The sequence below is a fragment of the Syngnathoides biaculeatus genome, chromosome 20 (genome assembly GCF_019802595.1).
Source record: "Syngnathoides biaculeatus isolate LvHL_M chromosome 20, ASM1980259v1, whole genome shotgun sequence".
In the NCBI taxonomy this organism is placed as follows: domain Eukaryota; kingdom Metazoa; phylum Chordata; class Actinopteri; order Syngnathiformes; family Syngnathidae; genus Syngnathoides; species Syngnathoides biaculeatus.
This window is the reverse complement of record NC_084659.1, coordinates 3,678,588-3,703,230: the sequence shown is the minus strand read 5'-3', so window position 1 is coordinate 3,703,230 and position 24,643 is coordinate 3,678,588. Positions and strand designations below refer to the sequence as shown.

General features: G+C 42.4%; 1 protein-coding gene and 1 long non-coding RNA gene across 2 annotated transcripts; both read left to right on the top strand.

Moving 5' to 3' along the window:
• Positions 1-34: 34 nt before the first annotated feature.
• Positions 35-18,707, top strand: LOC133493662 (uncharacterized). The gene is made up of 3 exons (XR_009793092.1): positions 35-110; positions 2,197-2,350; positions 18,172-18,707. It is a non-coding gene; the product is annotated as an uncharacterized LOC133493662 (long non-coding RNA).
• A 762-nt stretch (positions 18,708-19,469) lies between these two features.
• LOC133493945 (calpain-1 catalytic subunit-like) lies at positions 19,470-21,253 on the top strand. Its single transcript, XM_061807951.1, has 4 exons — positions 19,470-19,493; positions 19,848-20,042; positions 20,766-20,899; positions 20,977-21,253. The coding sequence occupies exons 1-4, from the start codon at positions 19,470-19,472 to the stop codon at positions 21,251-21,253; spliced, it is 630 nt and encodes a 209-aa protein (XP_061663935.1).
• Positions 21,254-24,643: the final 3,390 nt, after the last annotated feature.

Sequence of the window (24,643 nt, the reverse complement as noted above, 5' to 3'; positions counted from 1 at the left end):
GGCGCAGGTGTGACCCTTCCGATTAGACGGCCACGCCCAGCCCTGGCTGGAATCCAGGATCATGACACAACCCGTGTGTACCGACCTCCGCCTGTTCTCCAACCGACCCCGTAAGCCTGACTCCTTTGACACTTCTGCCTGCTTTGATCATTCTCCCGTCGTATCATCTGCGAACATCATAGTCCAAGGGGATATCTTAAAAAAAAAAAATTAATGATCCGATCACAAGATCGGATAAATACAATGACTGTATTTAAATGACATGTTCATTTACTTCACTCTTTTTTACAGTACACAATTACGTTTTACTCTTTCCTTTTATTGACATTGGTGCTTTGCCTTTTTCACGAAGGCAGAAAAAAAGAAACCCCTCTGATTCCATTTTCCCTACCAGCCCTAAAAATTCCCGCCGACACTAACATTTTTACACCATGTAATAAATTTGTCAAGGGAGTGGTTCTTCATGGCCACACCCGCACTACTGCGGAAGCACAAAGTTAAGTGGGTTGTTTGACAGCAGCAGCTTGGCCGTGCCACTTCTTTGTGCGCCCTGCTGCACCCCGTTGCATCGTGATTATGTTGTCCAAAAGCCTTGTTTTTCATGCCACTTGTTGCCAGATCGTTGTGTGTACAGGGAGTCCTCGGTCTAAGACGGACAGTTTCTACACTAGTGACATACCCCTGAATTTCGGCATAAATCACATTTCACCGTTTGTTGAAATTTACGATGACAGCTGGGATTGGCTCCAGCATTCCTACGACTCTTGTAGGGATACGCAACTCAGTAAATTGATGGGTGTTGATACGTCATATAAAACAACTAAAATACATTTAAAATAAAACAAATATGCCTTACCCTCACTGTGAGAGGTGGATGATGAAGAAGGAGGCGAGGCTGTGTTTAGCTAATGCTAAGGAAGCATGTGCAGGTCGCCCTTCCTAGGGCTAAATTCCTCTTCAGCGTCGTTGCCTTTCTGCTCTTTCAAAGTTAGGAAAATACGCCATATATTTTCCTTCAATGAACAGCAGGCTGATATTAAGCCTACATTGATTCTGAGCCTCGGTCCATACCGTAAGTAATCTTTCCAACTCGGAAACTGTCGAAGAACATTGCTTCTTTTTTTTTTTTAACAAAAAAAGTTGCTTCATGATCAAAACCCTTCACATGTACTAAAATACATACTTTGCCCTGAATAATAATCGCCACAGTCATCCGACTGAAGCCCAATTATTTAACGATGTTCGTCAGTGTTAGTCCTTTCTCTGATTTTTTTTTTTAAAGCTGTTTAATTTAATTTCCATTGTAATTGCTTTTGTTCCAGCTGAACATGCATTGCTTAAAAAATAACTGGTTTCTTCTTTTGGACCATAATGTGTAAAAAGCTGGGCAGAGAAGACAAACATACTTCCAGCACACAAACACAGAGAAGCAATATCCATGAGCCAAGCAGAAACACTATGGTGCTGGGAACACATTGGCACGCTGGGGTTGTAAAGTCGAAATGTTGTTTGGTCAAGACCGTTTTAACCCGAGGACTCACTGAATATGTATGTGTGTTCATGAGCGTCAGCGAGCGTAAATGCCTTGTCCCATGTCACAGCGTTACTGAGCCTTATCAAGTCAAGTTATGTTTTCATGTTTTGCCATGTCTGATTTCTGGCATTGTTTCATGTTTTTTGGAAAAGCTCATTTTTTCCTGATGATTTTGTTTTTGTGCCGTTGCCTTGTTGAACTAACTGCCTTCCCCTGTACGACCACTGCCTGCCAATAAGCCTTCTTAAAATCCACGCTAACGTCACAGCTTCCTGCATCTGGGTCCGACCCTCCGTCGAGTTCGTGACAAAATCAAGTTTATTTATCATCTCTGCTAATATTCAAGTTTTTCACAATGCAAGACGCTATCATGAATTTTGAACTCGTTATGCAAAAGAGAATGAATTAACAAGAACTGACAAGAAAATGGCAATGTAGACGGAGCACCCTTTACTTACGTACCCGGATCTTTTGTACACAGATATTTTGTAAAAAAAAAAAAAAAATACCGACCAAAGATCTGAAATGTAGGAAAGGAAATCGGAACCACAAAATTTTTATTTGGGAGGGGGATATACCGTTTAACACACAATATCCAAACTGGAATCTTGATATAATTAAAACGTCTGATTTTCACTTGATTATCTCATCCCTCTCTGTAGCACCGAAAGTTTGATCGTTGTGTGAAAATGTGTGCAAGAACATCAGGAGAGTACAAGGAACAAGTTCGTGGACCAAAAAAGGAGGAGGAGCCACATCATCATCTACTGGACGCTGTGTTCAATCTGCAGTCTCAAATTGTCCTACACAGAGCAGGTTGGTTCACTTGTTGCATCCATTCTAATTTGAATGATATTCTTATTTACAGGCCCCATTAGATGATGCATTTTCCTTCCATCCATCCATTTTTTGCCGCTTATCCTCACAAGGGTCGCTGGAGTGTTGGACCCCATCCCAGGTGTCATCGGGCAGGCGGCAGGGTACACCCTGCACTGGTTGCCAGCCAATCCCACAGCACATAGAGACAGACAACAGTCGCACTCACAATCACATCTCAGGGCAAGTTAGATTGTCCAATTAATGTTGCATGTTTTTGTGATGTGGAAGGAAATTGGAGTGCCTGGAGAAAAGCTACGCAGGCACACGGAGAACATGCAAACTCTACACAGGTGGGCCGGGATTGAACCCTGGACCTCAGAACTATGAGGCCAACGCTTTACAGATGCCACAGCATGCTGCCCTGATGCATTTTACAGAACATTATTCACATCCCACCCTGCGACTGACTGGCGACCGTTTCAGGTTGGAGTCCGCCATTCGCCCAGTCAGCTGGGGTAGGCTCTGGCATTCCACCAACCCTTGTGAGGATAAGCGGCTTGGAAAATGGACACACACAGTGTGCCTTTGCCCAATTACGGTTCACCCTATGCGGGCCCACATATTTTTGGATTTTCCTCTTCCAATTTTTTTTGTAACTTTAATTATAGCATAATTTCACAATCGTACAGGTCTTAAAATTTCTTCCAAATAAATGAGGCACCACATTAGAAATGGCACCCTACAATGAGGTGCACTTTTTGTCCACAGAGAGTTCCAACATTTGGTAAATTTGTGTGACTGGTATAATAAAGCAAACTTAAAAACACTGGTTACAGTATCAGTATTCATGCCAGGATGTGTGTTAGTGTGAACAGTGAACAAAATCAGTATTTGAACACCCTGCTGTATTGCAAGTTCTCCCACTTGAAAATCATGGAGGTGTCCGAAATTTTCATCATAGGTGCATGTCCACTGTGAGAGAGAATCTAAAAATAGAAATCACAATGAAGGATTTTTTTTAACTATTTGTGTGATACAGCAACAAATAAGTATTTGAACACCTGTCTATCAGCTAGAATTCTGACCCTCAAAGACCTGTTAGTCTGCCTTTAAAAGTCCACCTCCACTCCATGTATTATCCTGAATCAGATGCATCTGTGTGAGGTCATTAGCTGCATAAAGACATCTGTCCATCCCATACAGTCAGTAAGACTCAAACTTGTAACATGGCCAAGACCAAAGAGCTGTCCAACTCCACATGGCTGGAAAGGGCTGCAGAGAAATTGCCTAGCAGCTTGGTGAAAAAAGGTCCACTGTTGGAGCAATCGTTAGAAAATGGAAGAAGCTAAACATGATGGTCAATCTCAATTGGAGTGGAGCCCCATGCAAGATATCACCTCGTGGGGTCTAAATGATCCTTTGAAAGGTGCGGAATCAGACTAGAACTACACAACGGGACTTGATCAATGACCTGAAAAGAGCTGGAACCACCATTTCAAAGATGACTGTTGGTAATACGCTAAGATGTCATTGTTTGAAATCATGCATGGTCCGTAAGGTTCCCCTGCTTAAACCAACACATGTCAAGGCCTGTCTTAAGTTTTCCAATGACCATTTGGATGGTACGGAGGAGTCATGGGAGAAGGTTTTTTGGTCAGATGAGACCGAAATGGAACTTTTTGGTCATAATTCCACTAACTGTGTTTGGAGGAAGACGAATGATGTGTTCCATCCCAAGAACACCATCCCTACTGCGAAGCAAGGGCCTGGGAGCATCATGCTTTGGGGGTGTTTTTCTGCACATAGGACAGGACAACTGCACTGTATTAAGGAGAGGATGACCGCGGGCATGTATTGTGTATTTTGGCGAACAACCTCTTTTCCTCAGTCAGAGCATTAAAGATGCATTGTGGCTCGGTCTTTCAACATGACAATGACCCGAAGCACACAACCAGGAAAACCAAGGACTGGCTCTGTAAGAAGCATATCAAGGTTCTGTCGTAGCCTAGCCAGTCTCCAGACCTAAACCCAATAGAAAATCTTTTGAGGGAGCTGAAACTCCGTGTTTGACCTCTGTAATTGCAAACAAAGGCTAATGTACCAAATATTAACATTGATTTTCTCAGGTGTTCAAATACTTATTTGCACCTGTACCGCACAAATAAATCATTAAAAAAATCATTCATTCTGATTTGTTTTTTTCTTTTTCGACCATCTCTCTCACAGTGGACATGCACCTACGATGAAAATTTCAGACCCCTCCATGATTTGTAAGTGGGAGAACTTGCAATATAGCAGGGTGTTCAAATACTCATTTTGTTCACTGTAGTTACACATATTATGATAATCTGCACCACCAACCTGAGTTGTATGACCTCCTTGGGGAGCTTCGCAATTTACCATCGTTAGCGTAGCATATTTGTTGCTCCTGCACTAAAGATCAGAACAACTCCTCGTGAGTTAGTTTTAACTTAAACTAAGACAAACAATGCCAACTTCAATGACGAGTTGTGTAGCCACTTTTGCAAGAAATGTGTCATTGCTAATGTGGGCAACCCGGAAGCAGTGCGGCAGTCAAAACAACGAGAGCTCAATGGCTTCAGGTCGTTTTCAAAACAGCGTGAGCTCAAACTACGTAGCAGTCACTCATATTTGAAAGATGTACGGGTGTGGTCAGTCATGCTCACAGATATAGTTACGGGTGTGGTCCACCAGTCATGCCCGCAGATAAAGGTGCGGGTTTGATTAGGGATGGAATCTCAAGACCTTAAAATAACTTATTGAGTTGTAATACACGAGTATGTCGTTGTTACCTAATGCCATAATTATAATTTATTGACATTTCACTGAGACCGATATTTTTAAAGAGGTCAATAGACATTCAATTTCAAAACTAAGTATTCATATAATTGAATAATTTTATTTCATCATGATGTATTGTTATAATCTAGCGTAATTTACAGTGCTATCTATTGTCAACCCAATGATGAAAGCTAGCAGGAGATGATCTGCAGTATATCTTCCTAAAGCATGTAGTTGGGAGAAGTTTTCAACTTTAAGATAACGCGGTACCACAGGGGAAAATGACCGTTCGCATTTAGATATATGGACGGTCTAACGTTAGAACTTAGATCAAGTCAAAGTAAATCACAATCGCATATGTATTATAGTTAGATACTGAAACATTACCTGTGTTAGATCGCAGAAATGTTTTCAGTGTAACTGAATTTCCTTTGACATGATGTTGATGACTTTCGACGTAAATGCCCTCACAGTACTTGAAGCAGCTCGTAACGTGCTTTTGGCATCACTTCGGAACATGCTCAGTATGGTTAACTTGCATTTCCTATTTACGCGTGAATACTGATTGTTTAGGAGCAGGCTTGTTTTTTTAACGTTTATGAAATAAATATGTAGATTAATGTCAAAACCAACGTTCCGTCTAATTTTTTACATGTCTCAGCAAACAAACTAAGCCCGTGAGGACCCCCTTTGACCACTGTGAGCAACATCAGATATATGCACTATGAAAAGGTGGAATTTTAACATTATACATCCTATCCTGTACTTTCTGCTTTGGCTTCAGACGAGAATTTTTTTTTTTTTTTTTTACTCAAAAAAGAAAAAATCTCGTCCAGTTTCACCAGTTTTTCTTCTATTATTCACATACCCAAACTTTCATTCAAGCAACAGCACTTCTTTTTCTTACTTTTACCATTATTATCAAGAGTAAACACAAGCAGCATGTCGAACTCTTTGCTCTACGTTGGCCAGACTGTGTGGGTGGACGGTGTTTGTAATTGACACCTCCGTACAAGGCACTTAACCACGCCTCCTGAAATGACGTCACGCCACGTGCGCCGACGTAAGACAAACAGTAAAAATGTCAAATACAATTCAATACATTCTGAACTGAGACAGACTCCATGCTTCTGATTTCATTCAAATCAACAATATATTATAGATTCTAAATACAATACATTCTTAACTGAGAGAAACGCCATGCTTCTGATTTCATTCAATCGTTCACACGTAGCAATGTTATGCTAGCGGAGAACGTCTCATTCATTCATACGAGACGTGTATTAAAAATCAAATTTAGGGCATATCTTCGTGCAAACACAGTCTGGTTAAGCTTCAGCTGCGAGCCAGCAAGAAATCAATACGTTTGTGCAGTGAAACAACACATAAGTATACACACAGGAGAGAAGCCTTTTGCATGCTCAGTTTGTGGTCGAAGATTCACTCGGAAGGAAGTCTTAAAAACACATAAAAGAACACACACTGGTGAAAAACCTTTTTCCTGCTTAGATTGTGGTCAAAGATTCTCTCGGAAGCAAACCCTGAAAATGCACGCCAAAACTCAGTGGTGAGAAACCGTTTTCCTGCTCTATTTGTGGTCAAAGATTCTCTCGTGTTAAAAATACACACGAGAATACACATAGGTGAAAAGCCTTTTGCATGCTCAGTTTGTGGTCAAAGCTTCTCACAGAAGGGATCTTTACAAAAACACACAAGAACACACACTGGTGAGAAACCTTTTTCCTGCTCAGTTTGTGGTAAAAAATTCTCTGTAAAGGAAAGCTTAGAAATACACACAAGAATCCATACTGGTCAGAAACCTTTTTCCTGCGCAGTTTGTGGTCAAAGATTCTCCCACAAGGGAACCTTAAAAATACACACAAGAACACACACTGGTGAGAAACCTTTTTCCTGCTTAGTTTGTGCCCATAGATTTACTCATAACTGAAACTTAAAATCACACACAAGAACCCACAGTATAGAGAAACGTTTTTCCTGCTCTTTGAGTGGCCAAAGATTCACTCAGAAGAGAGATTTAAAAAGACACTCAAGAACCCACACTGGTGAGGAACCTTTTTCCTGTTCAGCTTGTGGTCAAACATTCTCTTATAAATATCAGGCTCAGAAACACAAGTGTGCTGGTAAGAATAGCAGTGACCAAGAAGGTTTTAATGCATATGTGAAGATTTAAATAAGTTATTATTATGTTACTGACTTAAAAGTGAGGGAGAAGTATCTTCTATGAGTTTGATTTAATTATTATCAGTGCTTTATACATTGCAGGAGAACAAGTTTCACTTTGTTAGTGTATCACTGACCTGCTGAATGAGTATGTAATGTTTTATACTGAAGAGTCGGGTTAGTTATATGTAACTGCGTGATGTCATGCAGTAGTAATGTCTATTTGCCTATTTGTATCACATCAGACTTTTAAGATAGAGCACTGGGTTTGATTACGAGCCAAGTCAAATGAATACACCCACTCATTTATAAAGACTACAATGATATTACTCATGATCTTTCCAAGTCAAAAGTACCCACCCTGATTCACATGCGCAGTACGATTCCACAATTTTATCCTGTTGGATTTCAATGGATAGGTTTCCGATTACCCATCATGGCTTGCGACGGATGCCATACTGTGTGTCTTAGAGTTCATAGGTGAATGGTGAAGCGTGAAGTTTTTTCCATCGTTAATTTTTCCGTTTGGTGTCAGAGTTATGAAGTCGTTTAAAGTAAATGCAAACGTAGTGGACAAAAACACGTTTAACGCTTTAAGCAGAGCCAGATACTTGGAGAAACTGAAGGACATCGGCAGCAAAGTTCCATATAAATTTCAAGCAAGCGACTGGAGTGACGATGTGGAAGGCTACCCTGACATTACATATCTGATACTGTTAATTATCTCGTGAATTCTGTGAGCGCATATACGCCTAATGAACTAAAGGCTTACAAGTCTCTACAAGCCTACAATTACTTTGTAAGTGGGTGGAACGGGTGATCGGTAATCAGTGTGTAATGGCAGCTCGAGTAAGACATTCTAATAGGTCTACCGATCCACTCCTCCATCCCTGGATCATATCCCAAAAAGATGGCTGCGTTCTCTCCGGTCATTGTACCTGTGTGGCCAGTCTTGGAGAAGTGTGTTCACACGTGGCTGCCCTTCTTTTTGCAGTCGAAGCTTCAGTAAAATTATGGGATAGCAAGACAGTTATAGAAGAGAGGTCTTACTAGTTACCGCCCTCTGCAATTAAAAATGTAAGTCAATTTTTTTCTCTTAAAGAATTCTCTGTCATACCTTTGTGTACAATACATAATTTATGCATTCCTTGTTGCCTCAAGAATTTATTTGAAAATGTTACCTGTTCCGAAATTATCCGAGGAAACTTTATAGTGTCTCTTTGCTTGATCAGGAAGAAATCCAGCTCGGTTGATCCTTGACAACCATAGATTCAATCTTTCTGTCGACAGTCACTTTGTTTTTCTTCCCTGGTTGACAACGACCTTTGGTATATCAAAATACTACCTCTGTGTTTGCCCAGATTCAGTACGGTTAGTACAGCCCCAAACTATGCATGTCTGGCCCATATTATCGGATGAAAGGGGCTTGCTTGCTTTGTTGACATAGATGCTTCCCTTGCTTCAGACACACAAAATGGTGGACAAGGGACTCCTGGGACTGTGGTGACATCATCAGAAACCTATCCATATGAAGTTTGTGAGATGTCAAACTTTTTTGCATTGATCGCCAACATTTCACTGTAACTCTGACATTGTGTCCTGCTCCGTCCATGCGTGAAATAGTTGAGACCTCTGTAGAACGCTCTTGGACAAGTCTGACACATTTGGCAAAAAACATACTGCAATACTATCTGGAATTCACGATAGAGACTTGACGTCACACATGTTCTGTTTAATCGGCATTTTGGAAGCTTGTGGGACATGGCTTAAGGGGCAGAGCTTAAGATCTTCATTGGAAAGGTCCATAGGGACAGGGCATAGAAGTACACTCTTACTTTTAAAAGCAGCACGTGCTCTGGCATTTTTTCTTCTTTTTTTTTTCTTTTCAACACTATTACTTATATAAGGAATTGGGTGTTTAAAAATGTTCATGGGAAGGGGGAAAATGCAGTTGAAGTGTTGGTGGAAGATTTGAGACACACAGGAAGTAGGCTGCACATTTTATTTTGAAGCCTCACTTATCGGGTGGCTAGTCGAGATCACTTCCTTTTGTGTTTCTGGCCTCTAAGTGAAAGGTAGGCATTTTGGTACACTTGACACCTACAAAATGTAAAGTATGCCCAATTACCAACACTTTATAGGATAGTACCTACATCTTCCCCAACCAGCTCTGCCAGCACTTTAAAAAAATTTCACTTTTAAGGATGAAAGAGTTGCCTTCGAAATGTAATTATTTTTGTCCCAATTGCTCCATGTACTGATATCTTGGGGGGTGGGGGAAGAAAAACAAAATGTACCTGTTTGTGAAAAATGGACCATGAAGAACAATACTTCCTTTGAGCAATGTATGCATTTTGTCTGTTTTAGTGATGTTGGCATCAAATAACTCGTTGATTGAAATACGTCTGTCAGGAGATTTGGCTGAAATTGTAGTGTATTTGTGATCCTGAATGAAATACGTCTCTTAAAATCATGTTGTTCTTCATTTCCTTTCAGCTTGTCCCGTTAGAGGTTGCGTCAGTGTGTCATCTTTTTCCATCAAAGCCTTTCTCCTGCATCTTCTCTTACACCAACAGTCCTCATGTTGTCCCTCACAATATCCATCAACTTTCTCTTTGGTCTTCCTCTCGCTCTTTTGCCTAGAAGCTCCATCCTCTTCACCCTACTACCAATACAGTATCCTAACTCTCTCGCCTCTGGACATGTCCAAACCATTGAAGTCTGCTCGTTTGAACCTTGTCTCCAAAACATCCAACTTTGGCTGTCCTCTAATGAGCTCATTTCCAATCCTATCCTTCCTGTTGTCTTTTCCGTGCCACCGTCTCTAATACATACACCATGGCTGGCCTCACCACTGTTTTATAAACGTTGCCCTTCATCCTAGCAGAGACTTTTCTGTCACATAACACACCAGACACCTTCCGCTAGCTGTTCCAACCTGCATGGACCCATTTCTTCACTTCCTTACTACACTCACTGTTGCTCTGGATTGTTGACCCAAAGTATTTGAAGTCATCCACCCTCACTATCTCTTGTCCTCACTCCTCCCCCTCCACCCGTCTCATTCACAGACATATTTTGTTTTATTTCAGCTAATCTTCACTCCTCTCCTTTCCAGTGCATGCCTCCATCTTTCTAATTGTTCCTCCACCTCCTCCCTGGTTTCACTGCTCATCACAATATCATCTGCGAACATCATGGTTCAAGGTGATTCCAGTCTAACCACATCTGTCAGCCAAACCTTTATCATAGCAAACAGGAAAGGGGCTCATAGTTGATCCCTGATGCAGTCCCATCACTACCTTAAATTCTTCTGTCACACCTATGGCAAACCTCACCACTGTTCTGCTGGCCCCATTCATGTCCTGTACTTTTCTAACATATTTCTGTGCCACACCTGTCTTACGCATGCAGTACCACAGTTCCTCTCTTGGTACTCTGTCATGGGCTTTCTCTAGATCCACAAATGTAGGTTGTCTTTATTTGGCTATCAAATCTAGGCGTAGGACTATGTAATGGCTTATTTACAGTACTGTAATTTCACGAGTATAATGCGTCCTGAAGTATAATGCGCACCCCCTAAGTTGACCTAAAAAAATTGGGAAAACCCTACTATCAATGTACAATGCGCACCACTTATTGTAACGACCCATCGGAACGGAGGTTGGACCCAAATACAAGGCTCGGAAGATGCAAGGTAGTTCGGGGAGAAACGTTTATTATTCCGTGGTCGGGGATCGGGCAGGCAGTCAGGTGCAGCAGCGGTAGTTGGGACGTCGGGCGAAGAGAGCAAGTGAGCGGGCAGGCAGGAGTCGGTACACGGGAGAACGATCAAAGCAGGCAGAAGTGTCAAAGGAGTCAGGCTTACGGGGTTGGTCGGAGAACAGGCGAAGGTCGGTACACACGGGTTGACGATCAGGGATACGGAAGTACTCGAACGGGACATGAAGCTCAACGATCTGGCGCTGACCAGTCGTCATTGGGGTCATATAAATACACAGGATAATCAGCCCGCATGAGGCGCAGGTGTGCGCCTCTCAATATGCGCATCCGCGCGGGCACCCGCACAGCCCGGGCTGGAGCGGCAGGATCATGACACTTATTTGCTGCTACCTTCTTGCCCAGAATATTCGAAATGATCTATATTTATATTTTTGTTAGGTATGTTTATGTATTGTTTTTCAAAAAATTGTCCGTACAACAATCATTAATATTAACCATTGTGCATGTGGTGATGTAGCGGTAATATAATCTCGGGACAGGCCAAAGGACACATTTGTCCTGGTCCCTGTCAGAACAGAATCCCTCAACCAACTAAAATAAAGGCTCAAGGATGGATATATTAATACTGGTGATAACACATATTACAGTCTTAAAAATATATACAATATTTAGCAATGTTTAACTTTAAATAATCAAGCTACCAAATAAACTCACCACTATTTTAACTGTCTTGCAGACAGTCAAATAATAAACCTAGTTATGTAACAAAAAGTGTGAACATTTAATAACAAAATAAAGGATGGAAAATCAAACATGTATACACAACAGTCAAATAAACAAAGTCAATGTAACAGGTACACAATGCACACATTCTAAGCTAAGAGCCCAAACAAATATGAATATAGCCGGCCAAGCAAACGAAATTCAAACCCCAATGTCACTGCGGTGCTTCCCAAGGCAGGAGTGAAGAAAGATGAAGTTGGTTTTTCCTCTGTCTGCCGTCCTCACGGTCCTCGTCCTTTTTTCTTCCTTGAAGTCCAAACACAGCCTGGCTAGCGCCGTTGTCCTATCCTTCGTGGTCCAACACACAGGCCTTGCTAGCTAGCGTTAGCTGGTTGCTAGCACCCAATCCAAGTCCCATGCATGCACTTAGCCCCTGTGGTAGCGGCTAACTCCACCACGTTATGACGTGATTTGAGTAGTCCACTCAAACGACACACTACAACACAATGAAATACCACGATGAAAAATCCCGTAAAACGCTTATAAGCAATCTAATAGTAACAAGAAGATCACTAAAAAACACGAGTTGTATTGTAGTTTTGCCGTCCAGTAGGCGTCGTAAACAAAAGTCATGTGACTCATGATCTATCTATAAATTACTGCCCTTGCACCCCCACATATCGAGCTCGAGCACGTGATGTCACCATTTTCACGGCGCCATATTGCCAGTCAAATAGAGCTGCTAGACAGTGTGGGGGACATTTGAACTGGAGCAGAATATATACACAATGCCGGACGGAGACTTGTTGTGCTGTTGATTGCTACAGCAGACAAGATTGATATTCAAAGAGGTCATTCTATAGAATACCAGCTGAAAAGACCAGAAAATATCGATGGATTTCGGTAATTAAACATGATGGATGATGGCCGAGCAAAATACACACACTCCTGTGTAGCGATCACTTCACTTCAGGTAGGAATTATCCTTCTCAATCTCAAATTCCCAGGAAGTATTTATCATGCCAAAAGAAAGTTTCTTTTAGCTTGTCCTGTTAGGAGTCACCACAGCATGACATCTCAGATGAACGCCCATATTTGTTTGACACAGTTTTTATGCCAGACACAACCCGTCTTGGGGAGTGGAGTCTCCAGTGAGATACGAACTCACGACCCTTGGCTTACCAAACCAATGCTCTGACCACTGAGATATGTGGCCTCAAATATTTATAATGCCAAGTTGGCTCATTTGAGGACAATGCGTTAAAAAAAAAAAAAAAAAAAAACTCCTCCAAACACGGATAGTGGAATTAGGATTCAAAAGTTCCATTTTTGTCTCATATGACCACAAAACTTTCTCCCATGACTCCTCTGTATCATCCAAATGGTTATTTGCAAACTTAAGACAGGCTTTGACATGTGCTGGTTTAAGCAGGGGAACTGTCCGTGCCATGCATGATTTCAAACCATGACGTCTTAGTGTATTACCAACAGTCACCTTGGAAACGGATCTTATCAGGTCATTGACCAAGTCCTGTCATGTAGTCCTGGGCTGATTCCTCACCTTTCTAAGGATCATTGACACCCCACGAGGTGATATCTTGCATGGGGCTCCACTCCGATTGAGGTTGACTGTCATGTTTAACTTCTTCCATTTGCTAATAATTGCTCCAACAGCGGACTTTTTTTTCCCACCCAGCTGCTTGGCAATTTCTCCATAGTCCATGTAGAGTTGTACAATTTTGTCTCTGGTATCTTTGGACAGCTGTTTGGTCTTGGCCATGTTACAAGTTTGAGTCTTACTGAGTGGATGGGGTGGACAGGTGTCTTTATGCAGCTAACGACCTCACACAGGTCCATCTGATTCAGGATAATACATGAAGTGGAGGTGGACTTTTAAAGGTGGACTAATAGGTCTTTGAGGGTCAAAATTCTAGCTGACAGACAGGTGTTGAAATACTTATTTGCGGCTGCATCATACAAATCAAGCGTTAAAAAAAAATCATACATTGCGATTTCTGGGTTTTTCTTTTTAGATTATCTCTCTCGCAGTGGACATGTACCTATGTGAAAATGTCAGACCTCTTCAAGATTTTCTTTGACATGTTGATGAGAAGAAAGGTTGATATATTTTGCACCCAAGAGAGGCGGTGGAAAGGTGGTAATGCTAGAAGTTTAGGAGCAGGGTTTAAATTATTTTCTTTCTGAAAGAGGTGAGACAGCCTCTCAATGGACAGGAGGAGCTCCAAGAACACTGGTCTACTACAGCCAAGGTGATCAGAGAGACAGGCAGGAGAGTACTTGGTGTGTCTTCTGGTAGGAAAGGAGAGAAGGAGACTTGGTGGTGGAAGCCCAGAATACAGAACGTTATACAAGGAAATAGTTTAGCGAAGAAGTAGGACACTAAGAGGACTGAGGAGAGCCAAAAGGAATACAATGAGATGCGACGTAGGGTAAATCTAGAGGCAGCAAAGAATAAACAAGAGTTAAATAATGACATGTATACCAGGTTGGACACGTAAGGCCAAAAAGGATCCCTACAGGTTGGCCAGACAGAGTGATAGAGATGGATATGTGTTGACTGGTACCAGTAATGTGCTAAATAAATGGAAAGAATACTGAGAAGTTGATGAATGAAGAAAATGAGAGAGAAGGAAGAGGAGAAGAGGCAAGTGTGACGGACCAGGAAGTGGCAATGATGAGTAAGGGGGAAGTTAGAAAGACACTCAAGAAAATGAAAAATGGAAAGGGAGGTGGTCCTGATGACATACCTGTGGAGGTATGGAAGCAATTTGGAGAGGTGGCTGTGGAGTTTTTGACGAACTTATTCAACAGAGTAGTAGCGGGTGAGAAGATACCTGAAGAATGGGGGAAAAAGTGTGCTATTTCCCAAATTTAAGAACAAAGGCGATTTGCAGAGCTGTGAGAACTACAGAGGAATAAAGTTGATGAGCCACACAAAAAAGTTATGGGAAAGAGTAGTGGAGGCTAGACTCAGGATAGAAGTATCTGCGAGCAACAGTATGATTTCATGCCTAGAAAGAGTACCACAGACGCATTATTTGCCTTGAGGATGCTAGTGGAAAAGTACAGAGAAGGTCAGAAGGAGCTCCATTGTGTCTTTCAGGGTTCGTACGGGTCAGGGAATTTTTGGGATTATCATTGGATGAAACTCATTTTGCAGGTATTGGAATGTCTGGCAAATAAAAAATAATTTGGCTTTGGTCAGGGAATCTCATGGGATTTTGTTGTTGCAGCTCTATTAAACTAAATATTGGTTATCATGCGTTTTAATTAAAACAATAAACCTGTCAAGCGAACACTGATAAGTTTCTCAAAATTTCTCAAAGTAACATCATTCTTTTCAGTTCATCCAAGCGTGGAGGTTGTCTGCACCTCAGCTCAGTGAAACAAAGTCTTCCAGTTACAGATATGCCACGAAAGTGCCGATTTAGCAACACGTGGTTGGAAAATTAGTTGTATCGGAGGTGGGTGGTACCTTGCGACATTCATACAGCGAAATGTTCTCTTTGCAGTAAACTCATTAACCCATCTAAAATGGGAAAAGGTGGGTTGCGAAGTCATAAAGTCGCCCAAACACATCACAACAATGTCAGGGAAACTGAAGGATAAGACAGAATTTGACCATTTCCTACTTTTTCTGTGGGACAGCTGACTCTGAAGAAAATGAATTTGAATTTGTTGCACATGCTACCATCAACAGAAAGGAGACATTTTGGAAAATACAAAAGGAGTGTAGAGATCGTGCACGTGACGTCCCTGTTTCCAATGCCATATTGCTAGTCAAACAAAGCTTATGGAAGTAAATATGTGCTACCAGGATTTGAATTAAAAATGCTAATTTTATGTTGTAAAATTCACATTATTTTAAAGTGATCACATTTTCAGTAGCTGTATTATCAGTTTAACTTTTCAATGTTAACAAATTAGCCATATAAAAAAAATTAAACCTTTCAAATTCAAACGCATTATTTTCAGTCTCCCGAGAGTCAACTGGCTACAATTTGCTGTCTGAAATTCAACGTCTAAATTCAGTGTAAAGAAAACAGGGTTACTTTCGGTCAGAACCCAACAGACAGCCAATCCAGTTATGCTTTCTTAGTCACGTGACATGATGTGAGGCCACATATGTTGCCATCACAAGATTAGACTTATTTCGTTCGATTCTACAGGACACGGCATCTATTACCAATCCAGCAATGAAGTATTTGTATGCGTCCAGACTTTTATACGCTTTCAAACTATTCTGTGTAAATCTCGACGACTTACTCACCAGATACACGTGTAGATCCAGCTGTCCAAGACAGGGATGAGAATTAACAGTCAATTGGAGAAAACACAGACTTCGCCAATAAAAATTGATCCTCTATGTCAAGTGTCTCGAATTTTTCCACGTACCTTTGTTTATCATCACTTTCTACAGTGAAGAAAATAAGTATTTGGATACTGCAATTAAGTTTGCCAATGACCATTTGGATGATGCCTACTGTGAAGCATGGGGGTGGTAGTATCATGCTTTGGGGGTGTTTTTCTGCACATGGGACAGGATGACTGCACTGTTTTCAGGAGAGGATGATCGCAGCCATTGGAGGAATGGAAGCAACTTGGTGAGTTAGCTGTGGAGTTTTTGACCAACTTATTCAATAGAATACTAGCGGGTGAAAAGATGCCTGAAGAATGGAGGAAAGCTGTGCCAGTCCCCATTTTTAAGAACAAAGGCGCTGTTCAGAACTGTGGAAACTACAGAGGAATAAAGATGATGACCCACACAATGAAGTTATGGGAAAGAGTAGTGGAGGCTAGACACAGGACAGAAGTAAGTATGCACAAGCAACAGTATGGTTTCATGCCGAGAAAGAGTACCAATGATTCATTATTTGCCTTGACGATGTTTGTGGAAAAGTACAGAGAAGGTCAGAAGGAGCTACATTGTGTGTTTGTAGACCAAGAGAAAGCCTATGACAGAGTAGCAAGAGAGGAATTGTGGTACTGCATGCGCAAGTTTGGTGCGGCGGAGAAATATGTTAGAATAGTACAGGACATGTATGAGGGCAGCAAAACAGCGGTGAGGTGTCCCGTTGGTGTGTCAGAAGAATTTAAGGTGGAGGTGGGACGCATCAGGGATCTGCGCTGAGCCCCCTCTTGTTTGCGGTAGTAATGCATAGACTGCCAGATGATGGACTATGATGTTCGTACATGATATTGTAATCTGCAGTGAAAGCAAGGAGCAGGCAGAGGAACAATTAGAAAGATGGTGGCACACACTGGAAAGGAGAGCAATGAAGATTGCCAAAGTAAAACAGAATATATGCATGAATGAGAGGGGCGGAGGAGGAAGAGTGAAGCTCCAGGGTGAACAGATAGTGAGGGTGGATGACTTCAAATACTTGGTGTCAACAATCCAGAGCAATGGTGAGTGTGGTAAGGAAGTGAAGAAACGGGTCCAAGCGGGGTGGAACAGGTGGCGTAAGGTGTCTGGTGTGTTATGTGCTCATTAGAGGGAGAGCCAAATTTGAGAGAGCAGACTTCGATGGTTTAGACATGTTCAGAGGCGAGAGAGTGAGTATATTGGTAGAAGGGTGCTGAGGATGGAGCTGCCAGACAAAAGAGTGAGAGGAAGACCAAAGAAAAGGTTGATGTATGTTGTGAGGGAGGACATGAGGACAATGGGTATTAGAGAGGAAGATGCACGAGATCGGCTTAGATGGAAAAAGATGACACGCTGTGGCGACCCCTAAAGGGAGAAGCCGAAAGGAAAAGAAGAAGAAGCAGGTGCAATGATCTTAAAAATGAACTATTTCATGACATTGTGAGGATAAGCGGCTTAGAAGATGAATAGATGGAACCAACTCAAATGAGGCCCCATATCAGCAATCTGGTGGGAATGAAAATGGGAACAATTCTGATTCAAAATGTTGACCAGTGTCATGTTCATTCCCAACAGATGGTTCACTTCTGAGGTCATCGTTAGTTTTATTGGCTCAAATACAAAATCGTATTAAGTCTTTCACCTGTTTCACACTTTAGCAAGAGTGTCAAACCCATTTTGGCTCAGGGACCACATGGAGGACAAAATATTCTTCAGTGGGCCGGACCGGTAAACTGATGGTTCTGTATATCAGTTTAAAAAAACAACAGATTGTTTTCCTTTTATTTCAATTCATTTCATTTTAATTCAACCCAAAATAATACAAGCGCAACATTATTATTACTTATTAAACACTTCAAATGTAGTGAAAATTCAAAGGGAAAACAACACACAATGCCTGACAGATTCACAGAAGTTTGTCAGTGTGTCTCATGCAAGACTTTGAGTGGGGTTACATTGTTGATTTGACTCCTGATATCTGGCATCTCTTTGCTTTCACCAGCGCATCAATATCTGACCTCACGTCCTGAGTGCCAGCCCACTTCAGGATGTGGATGGTGGAGCTTGACTTTTATCCTTGGGGTAGCCAGGGGGGCAAGGCTATTTCAAGGAACTACAGACGATGACAATGAATTTCTTTCTCAACCAGTGAATTGCAATCTGAGTCTCGAAATGTTGCAATGTACATATGAAGCACACAGAAGATGAGGTATGTGTGTAAAAATGAGTTTATGATCCATGTTTACAACATAGTGTACACAGAAACAAAACTGCAACAATTTTCCAATAATCCCAGAGTAACTCACTCACACAGAGTATCCACTCACTTTCAGGCATACTCTCATATAGAAAAAAGGCCACTTTTGTTACACTTTGCATCACTTACAATTGTACGATGTGAACAAATCCCCACTTCAAGCCTAAAAAATGTCGGGGGGAATACACCACTGTAGATAAAAATTTCAAATTAAAATATTTAGCTACTCAGTGGTTCCCATCTGGTTTTGCCTCAGGACCCAAAACTTAAATTAGTCGTTCTATAATGACCCAAATTTACCACACACACACACACACACACACACACACACACACATGCTCACGTGCACGCACGCACACACACAAAAATATTCCACTAATACAAAAGCCTGTAGACTCTCTTGAAAACATGAAAATAGTTCATATATTTGAAAGATGAAAAAACATAACAAATACGTAATAAGAAATAGTCACTTTTTAGGATGTAAATAAAAATACAGACTTCATTCTTTGTAGTTGAAAAAGGTCGCCTTTTTGAACCAAACAAAATTAAACAGACAGGATTCACTTGAATTACAGGTAGAACATCCTCATTTTATAAAAGCCTTAACTGGTGATATTGATCAAATTTCAGAAACCAAACTAAAATATAAAGGCAGAATTAACTTGAATTATAGTATTTCTGATTTTTAAACAAGAGACACTTGTAAAGCTCATTAAAAGCTTTTTTTTTTTTTAATGTTCTCAACTGTCATGGTCCTGCTGGTCCAGGCCTGGCTGTGTGGATCCCCGCACAGCTGCACTGATTAGGAGCCGGACACATCATCGGCAGTGATTAACTCCTGTGTATATATAGGACCCAGTGGACGGTCTGGCTTGGCCAGATCGTCGCCACCCATGCCCCGTTCCTGCACTCCTATATTCTTGATCGTGAAGCCTGGTGTACTGACCTCCGCCTGTCCTCCGACCAACCCCGTAAGCTTGACGTCTTTGATACTCCTGCTATCTCCGATCGATCTCCCGTGTACCGACCCCTGCTTGCCCATGGACCTTCTCTCCACGCCTGACGTAGTTACCGTTGCTCTACTTGACTGTCTGCATGATCCCCGATCTTGGAACGAATAAACACTTTTCCCAAACTGCCTTTGTCTAGTTGTTCTACTAGTGTGCTGAATTGACGACACACGATATGAGTACACGAAATTCAAGCTATGTCTGAAGGATCTGGAATAAATGCTCAAACGACTCTCCAGAAAGGCAAAATCGGAATTTAAAAATTATCCTTAGTTGTGCTCGTAGGACAAAAGTGGTTCTTGTTGTGGGAGAAAAAACAACTTAGTAGTATGAGACAGTCATTCTACGAGTGTGGAAGTTGTTGTACGAGTGTGCTGAATTTTCTTATGAGTGAGAACTAGTTCATAGATCTTGAGCTGGATATCATGTCCAGTAAATGCTGTTCCACACGGAGCCAGTCTTGTGACATGGTGCACATGTGCAGGGGACTGCTGGCTGCTGGCGGCCATCGCCTCACTGACCTTAAACGACACCCTCCTGCGCCGAGTGGTCCCGCACGGACAGAGCTTTGAGCAGGGATACGCGGGAATCTTCCACTTCCAGGTGATTCTTGTGTGTGTGGTAAAACAGTCCGAGTGGTTTTTGGGTCTGGATCTGCAACATTGGAAAACTTTTCCCAAGGACATTGATGACAATTCATTTTGAGTACCATGTGTATCCCAAAATGCCATAGGATTTATTTCTATTTCCAAGCTAAGTATTCGTGAATAAGTGCATGTGTTTTAATCATTAGCCATCATCAGAAACAATAATTACTGTATATTGTAAGTGGTGTGAGTCAAGTGATTGGCAAGTAAAGTGACTGATGCAGGGATGACCAATTTGCGACATTCGGTGCAGTGCTTTTAATTAGCCTAAAGCTAAGCTAGGAAAGAGTACAATGTTCCGTTAATTGCTATTTTTGTGCTCAGGCCAAAACCCAATTATTAAAGGATCACTTTGGCACTATTTTCTGTTATCACGAAAGTAGAAGCTGTATTATAAGGTCAAGCTTAAAACCAATCTTAGTCACTGATGGTACACACGCCTGACTCAGTAATGGTGTCGATATGTTCCCTGCAACTGGCAGGCAACCAGTTCAGGGTGTAGTGTGCCTTTCACCCGATGTTAGTAAGGAAAGTCTCCAGCACTTCCGCAACCCTTGTAAGGAAAATCAGCTTTGGATATGAAAACTAAAACCAAAGCTGAAGAAGCAGGCCAGGAGCAGGTGAAGGCAGGACAGAGGTTGTTGTTCATTTTGCGTTGCCATGGTGACCCTCCCTCCAGTTCTGGCAGTTCGGCGAGTGGGTGAATGTGGTGATCGACGACCGTCTACCTGTGAAGAACGGCAAGCTGTTCTTTGTTCACTCGGCGGAGGTTGGCGAGTTTTGGAGTGCGCTGTTTGAGAAGGCTTACGCCAAGTAAGAGGAGCGTCGAGATGCCCTCCGTGTCCGACCTGGGCTCTGCCAAAGTCACGCGTGGACTCCGTCTGCCTCAGGTTGAACGGCTGCTACGAGGCTTTGTCAGGGGGAAGAACATCGGAAGCCTTCGAGGACTTCACGGGCGGCGTGACGGAAACGTTGGTGTTGAACAAGGCGCCCTCCGACCTCTTCAGCATCAGGGGCTGCACCATCAAGAGAGGCTCGCTGTTCAGCTGCGCCATTGACGTAAGTAAGAAGGTCCACTTGTTTGTGGACGGTGTCCAGTGCAGGTTGGCGTTGTGCTGCAATACAGCTATGCGGTTGCTATATTGGATGTCGCAGATCTGTCTGTAATCTAAAACCAGCAAATTAACTTAATCTCATCAATTCTTGTTCAAACATTTCCACAAACACTAAGAGAAGAGAGAAGATTTTAATGGCGGGAATGACAAAAAGCCATATACGTCAAAATCATGTGTGGTGAAAAAACTGATGGGTTCATTCTGGCTGTCTTTTTTCATTAATAACATACTAAAAATCACGCATTTCATGACTGTGGCACTTTAACGTGCCACTGACACAAAATCACATTTTAAAATAGGTATCTTTTTACAAAACTACAAATAATATTAATCACTTTGATGATAATACCAGTCGAAAAAAGTGAGCTGGCAGCGTTTTATAAAAGCGCAAAGTTGCGAAAGTATGACTCCACATCCCAGTGACAGCCATATTTGTCTCCCCTTCTGAGACTGAAGCTCTTTTTGAGGAAGAAAACATCTCAGAAGCGAGTGAACCGACCGGGGGCATTTGGCACAATCGTTTAGAACCATATTTAGAGAATATGTGTCCACTGACACAAGACTCCCCTACACACACAGATCAGTGGGCACAGGAGGGGGACGAGGGACTCGATGAAATATTCTAATTTACTGGCCCATAACTGTTTGTTCACAAGTACACGGACGTCTGGCTGGTGTAGGGCCATGCCCAGTCTGTCACAGGCTTGGATGAGGTGAGAGAGCTTCACGCTGGCAATGGCAGTGTGTCTCCATGGTCGATCTGACCACGATCGACCGTGTCCCTTAGATGGTCTTCTGCAGAAACACGACCAAGCTGGTCCACATCAGGAACCCGTGGGGTGATGTAGAGTGGACCGGTGCTTGGAGCGACAAGTGAGACACAACAGCTCTCTGTCTGGTCCCAGCTCTTTTCAGGTCATTGACCAAGTCCAGTCATGTAGTCCTGGGCTGATTCCTCACCTTTCTAAGTATCATTGAGACCCCACGAGGTGATATCTTGCATAGGGCTCCACTCCGATTGAGATTGACTGTCTGAAGATTAGCCGAAGTAAAACAGAATATATGTGCGTAAATGAGAAAAGTAGAGGGGGAAGAGTGAGGCTACAGGGAGAAGAGATAGCGAGGGTGGACGACTTCAAATACTTGGGGTCAACAATACAGAGCAATGGAGAGTGTGGTCAGGAAGTGAAGAAACGGGTCCAAGCAGGTTGGAACAGCTGGCGAAAGGTGTCTGGTGTGTTATGTGACAGAAGAGTGTCTGCTAGGATGAAGGGCAAAGTTTACAAAACAGTGGTGAGGCCGGCCATGATGTACGGATTAGAGACGGTGGCACTGAAGAAACAACAGGAAGCTGAACTGGAGGTGGCAGAAATGAAGATGTTGAGGTTCTCGCTCGGAGTGACCAGGTTGGATAGGATTAGAAATGAGCTCATTCGAGGGACGGCCAAAGCTGGATGTTTTGGAGACAAGATTCGAGAGAGCAGACTTCGATGGTTTGGACATGTTCAGAGGCGAGAGAGTGAGTATATTGGTAGAAGGATGCTGAGGATGGCGCTCCCAGGCAAAAGAGCGAGAGGAAGACCAAAGAGAAGGTTTATGGATGTGGTGAGGGAAGACATGAGGGCAGTTGGGGTTAGAGAGGAAGATGCAGGAGAGAGGCTAAGATGGCAAAAGATGACACGCTGTGGCGACCCCTAAACGGGACAAGCCGAAAGGAAAAGAAGTTTTGCTTCTTCCATTTTCTAATGATTGCTCCAATAGTGGACTTTTTTTTAACCAAGCTGCTTGGTAATTTCTCAGTAGCCCTTTCTAGCCGTGTGGAGTTTTCCAATTTTGTCTCTGGTGACTTTGGACAGCTCTTTGGTCTTGGCCATGTTACAAGTTTGAGTCTTACTGATTGTATAGGGTGGACAGGTGGCTTTATGCAGCTAACGACCTCACACAGGGGCATCTTATTCAGGCTAATACATGGAGTAGATGTGGAGTTTAAAGGCAGACTAACAGGTCTTTGAGGGTCAGAATTCTGGCTGATAGACAGATGTCCAAATACTTATTTGCAGCTGTATCACACAAATAAATCGTTATAAAAAATCATACATTGTGATTTCTGGATGTTTCTTTTTAGATTATCTCTTTCACAGTGGACATGCACCAACGATGAAAATTTCAGACCGCTCCAGGATTTCCAAGAACCTGCAATATAGCAGGGTGTTCAAATACTCATTTTTTTAACTGTATCTTCCTAAAGCATGTCTTCTTTTCCTTTCGGCTTGTCCCGTTAGGGGTCACCACATCGTGTCATCTTTTTCCATCTTAGCCTATCTCCTGCATCTTCCTTTCTAACCCCAACTCCCCTCATGTCTTCCCTCACCACATCCATAAACCTTCTCTTTGGTCTTCCTCTCGCTCTTATGCCTGGCAGCTCCATCTTCAGCACCCTTCTACCAATATACTCACTCTCTCGCCTCTGAACATGTCCAAACCATCGAAGTCTGCTCTCTCGAATCTTGTCTCCAAAACATCCAACTTTGGCTGTCGCTCTAATGAGCTAATTTCTAATGCTATTCAACCTGCTCACTCCGAGCGAGAACCTCAACATCTTCATTTCTGCCACCGCCAGTTCTGCTTCCTGTTGTTTCTTCAGTGCCACCGTCTCTAATCTGTACATCATGGCCGGCCTCACCACTGTTTTGTAAACTTTGGCCTTCATCCTAGAAGATACACTTCTGTCCCATAACACACCAGACACCTTTCGCCTGGTGTTCCAACCTGCTTGGACCCGTTTCTTCACTTCCTTACCACACTCACCATTGTTCTGGATTGTTGTCCCAAAATATTTGAAGTCCTCCACCCTCGCTATCACTTCTCCCTGTAGCTTCACTCTTCCCCCTCCACCTTTCTCATTTACGCACATATATTCTGTTTTACTCCGGCTAATCTTCATTCCTCTCCTTTCCAGTGCATGTCTCCATCTTTCTAATTGTTCCTCTGCATTCTCCCTGCTTTCACTGCATATCCCAATATCATCTGCGAACATCATGGTCCAAGGGGATTCCAGTCTAACCTCATCTGTCAGCCTATCCATTACCACTGCAAACAGGAAGGGGCTCAGAGCTGAACCCTGATGCAGTCCCACCTCCACCTTAAATTCTTCTGTCACACCTAAGGCACACCTCACCATTGTTCTGCTGCCATCATACATGTCCCGTTCTATTTTAACATACTTCTCTGCCACACCAGACTTACGCATGCAGTACCACAGTTCCTCTCTTGGTACTTTGTCATAGGCTTTCTCTAGATCCACAAAGACACAATGTAGCTCCTTCTGACCTTCTCTGTACTTTTCCACGAGCATCCTCAAGGCAAATAATGCATCCGTGGTACTCTTTCTTGGCATGAAACCATACTGTTGCTTTTAGATACTTACTTCTGTCCTGAGTCC

What these genes read in the sequence shown, in the direction of transcription:
- LOC133493945 (XM_061807951.1), top strand. Translation starts at nt 19,470, where the DNA reads ATGGACCTTCTCTCCACGCCTGAC. An exon ending in ACCTTCTCTCCACGCCTGAC is followed by an intron (nt 19,494 to 19,847) that starts GTAGTTACCGTT and finishes ACTAGTTCATAG; the next exon opens with ATCTTGAGCTGGATATCATG. An exon ending in TTTGAGAAGGCTTACGCCAA is followed by an intron (nt 20,900 to 20,976) that starts GTAAGAGGAGCG and finishes CGTCTGCCTCAG; the next exon opens with GTTGAACGGCTGCTACGAGG.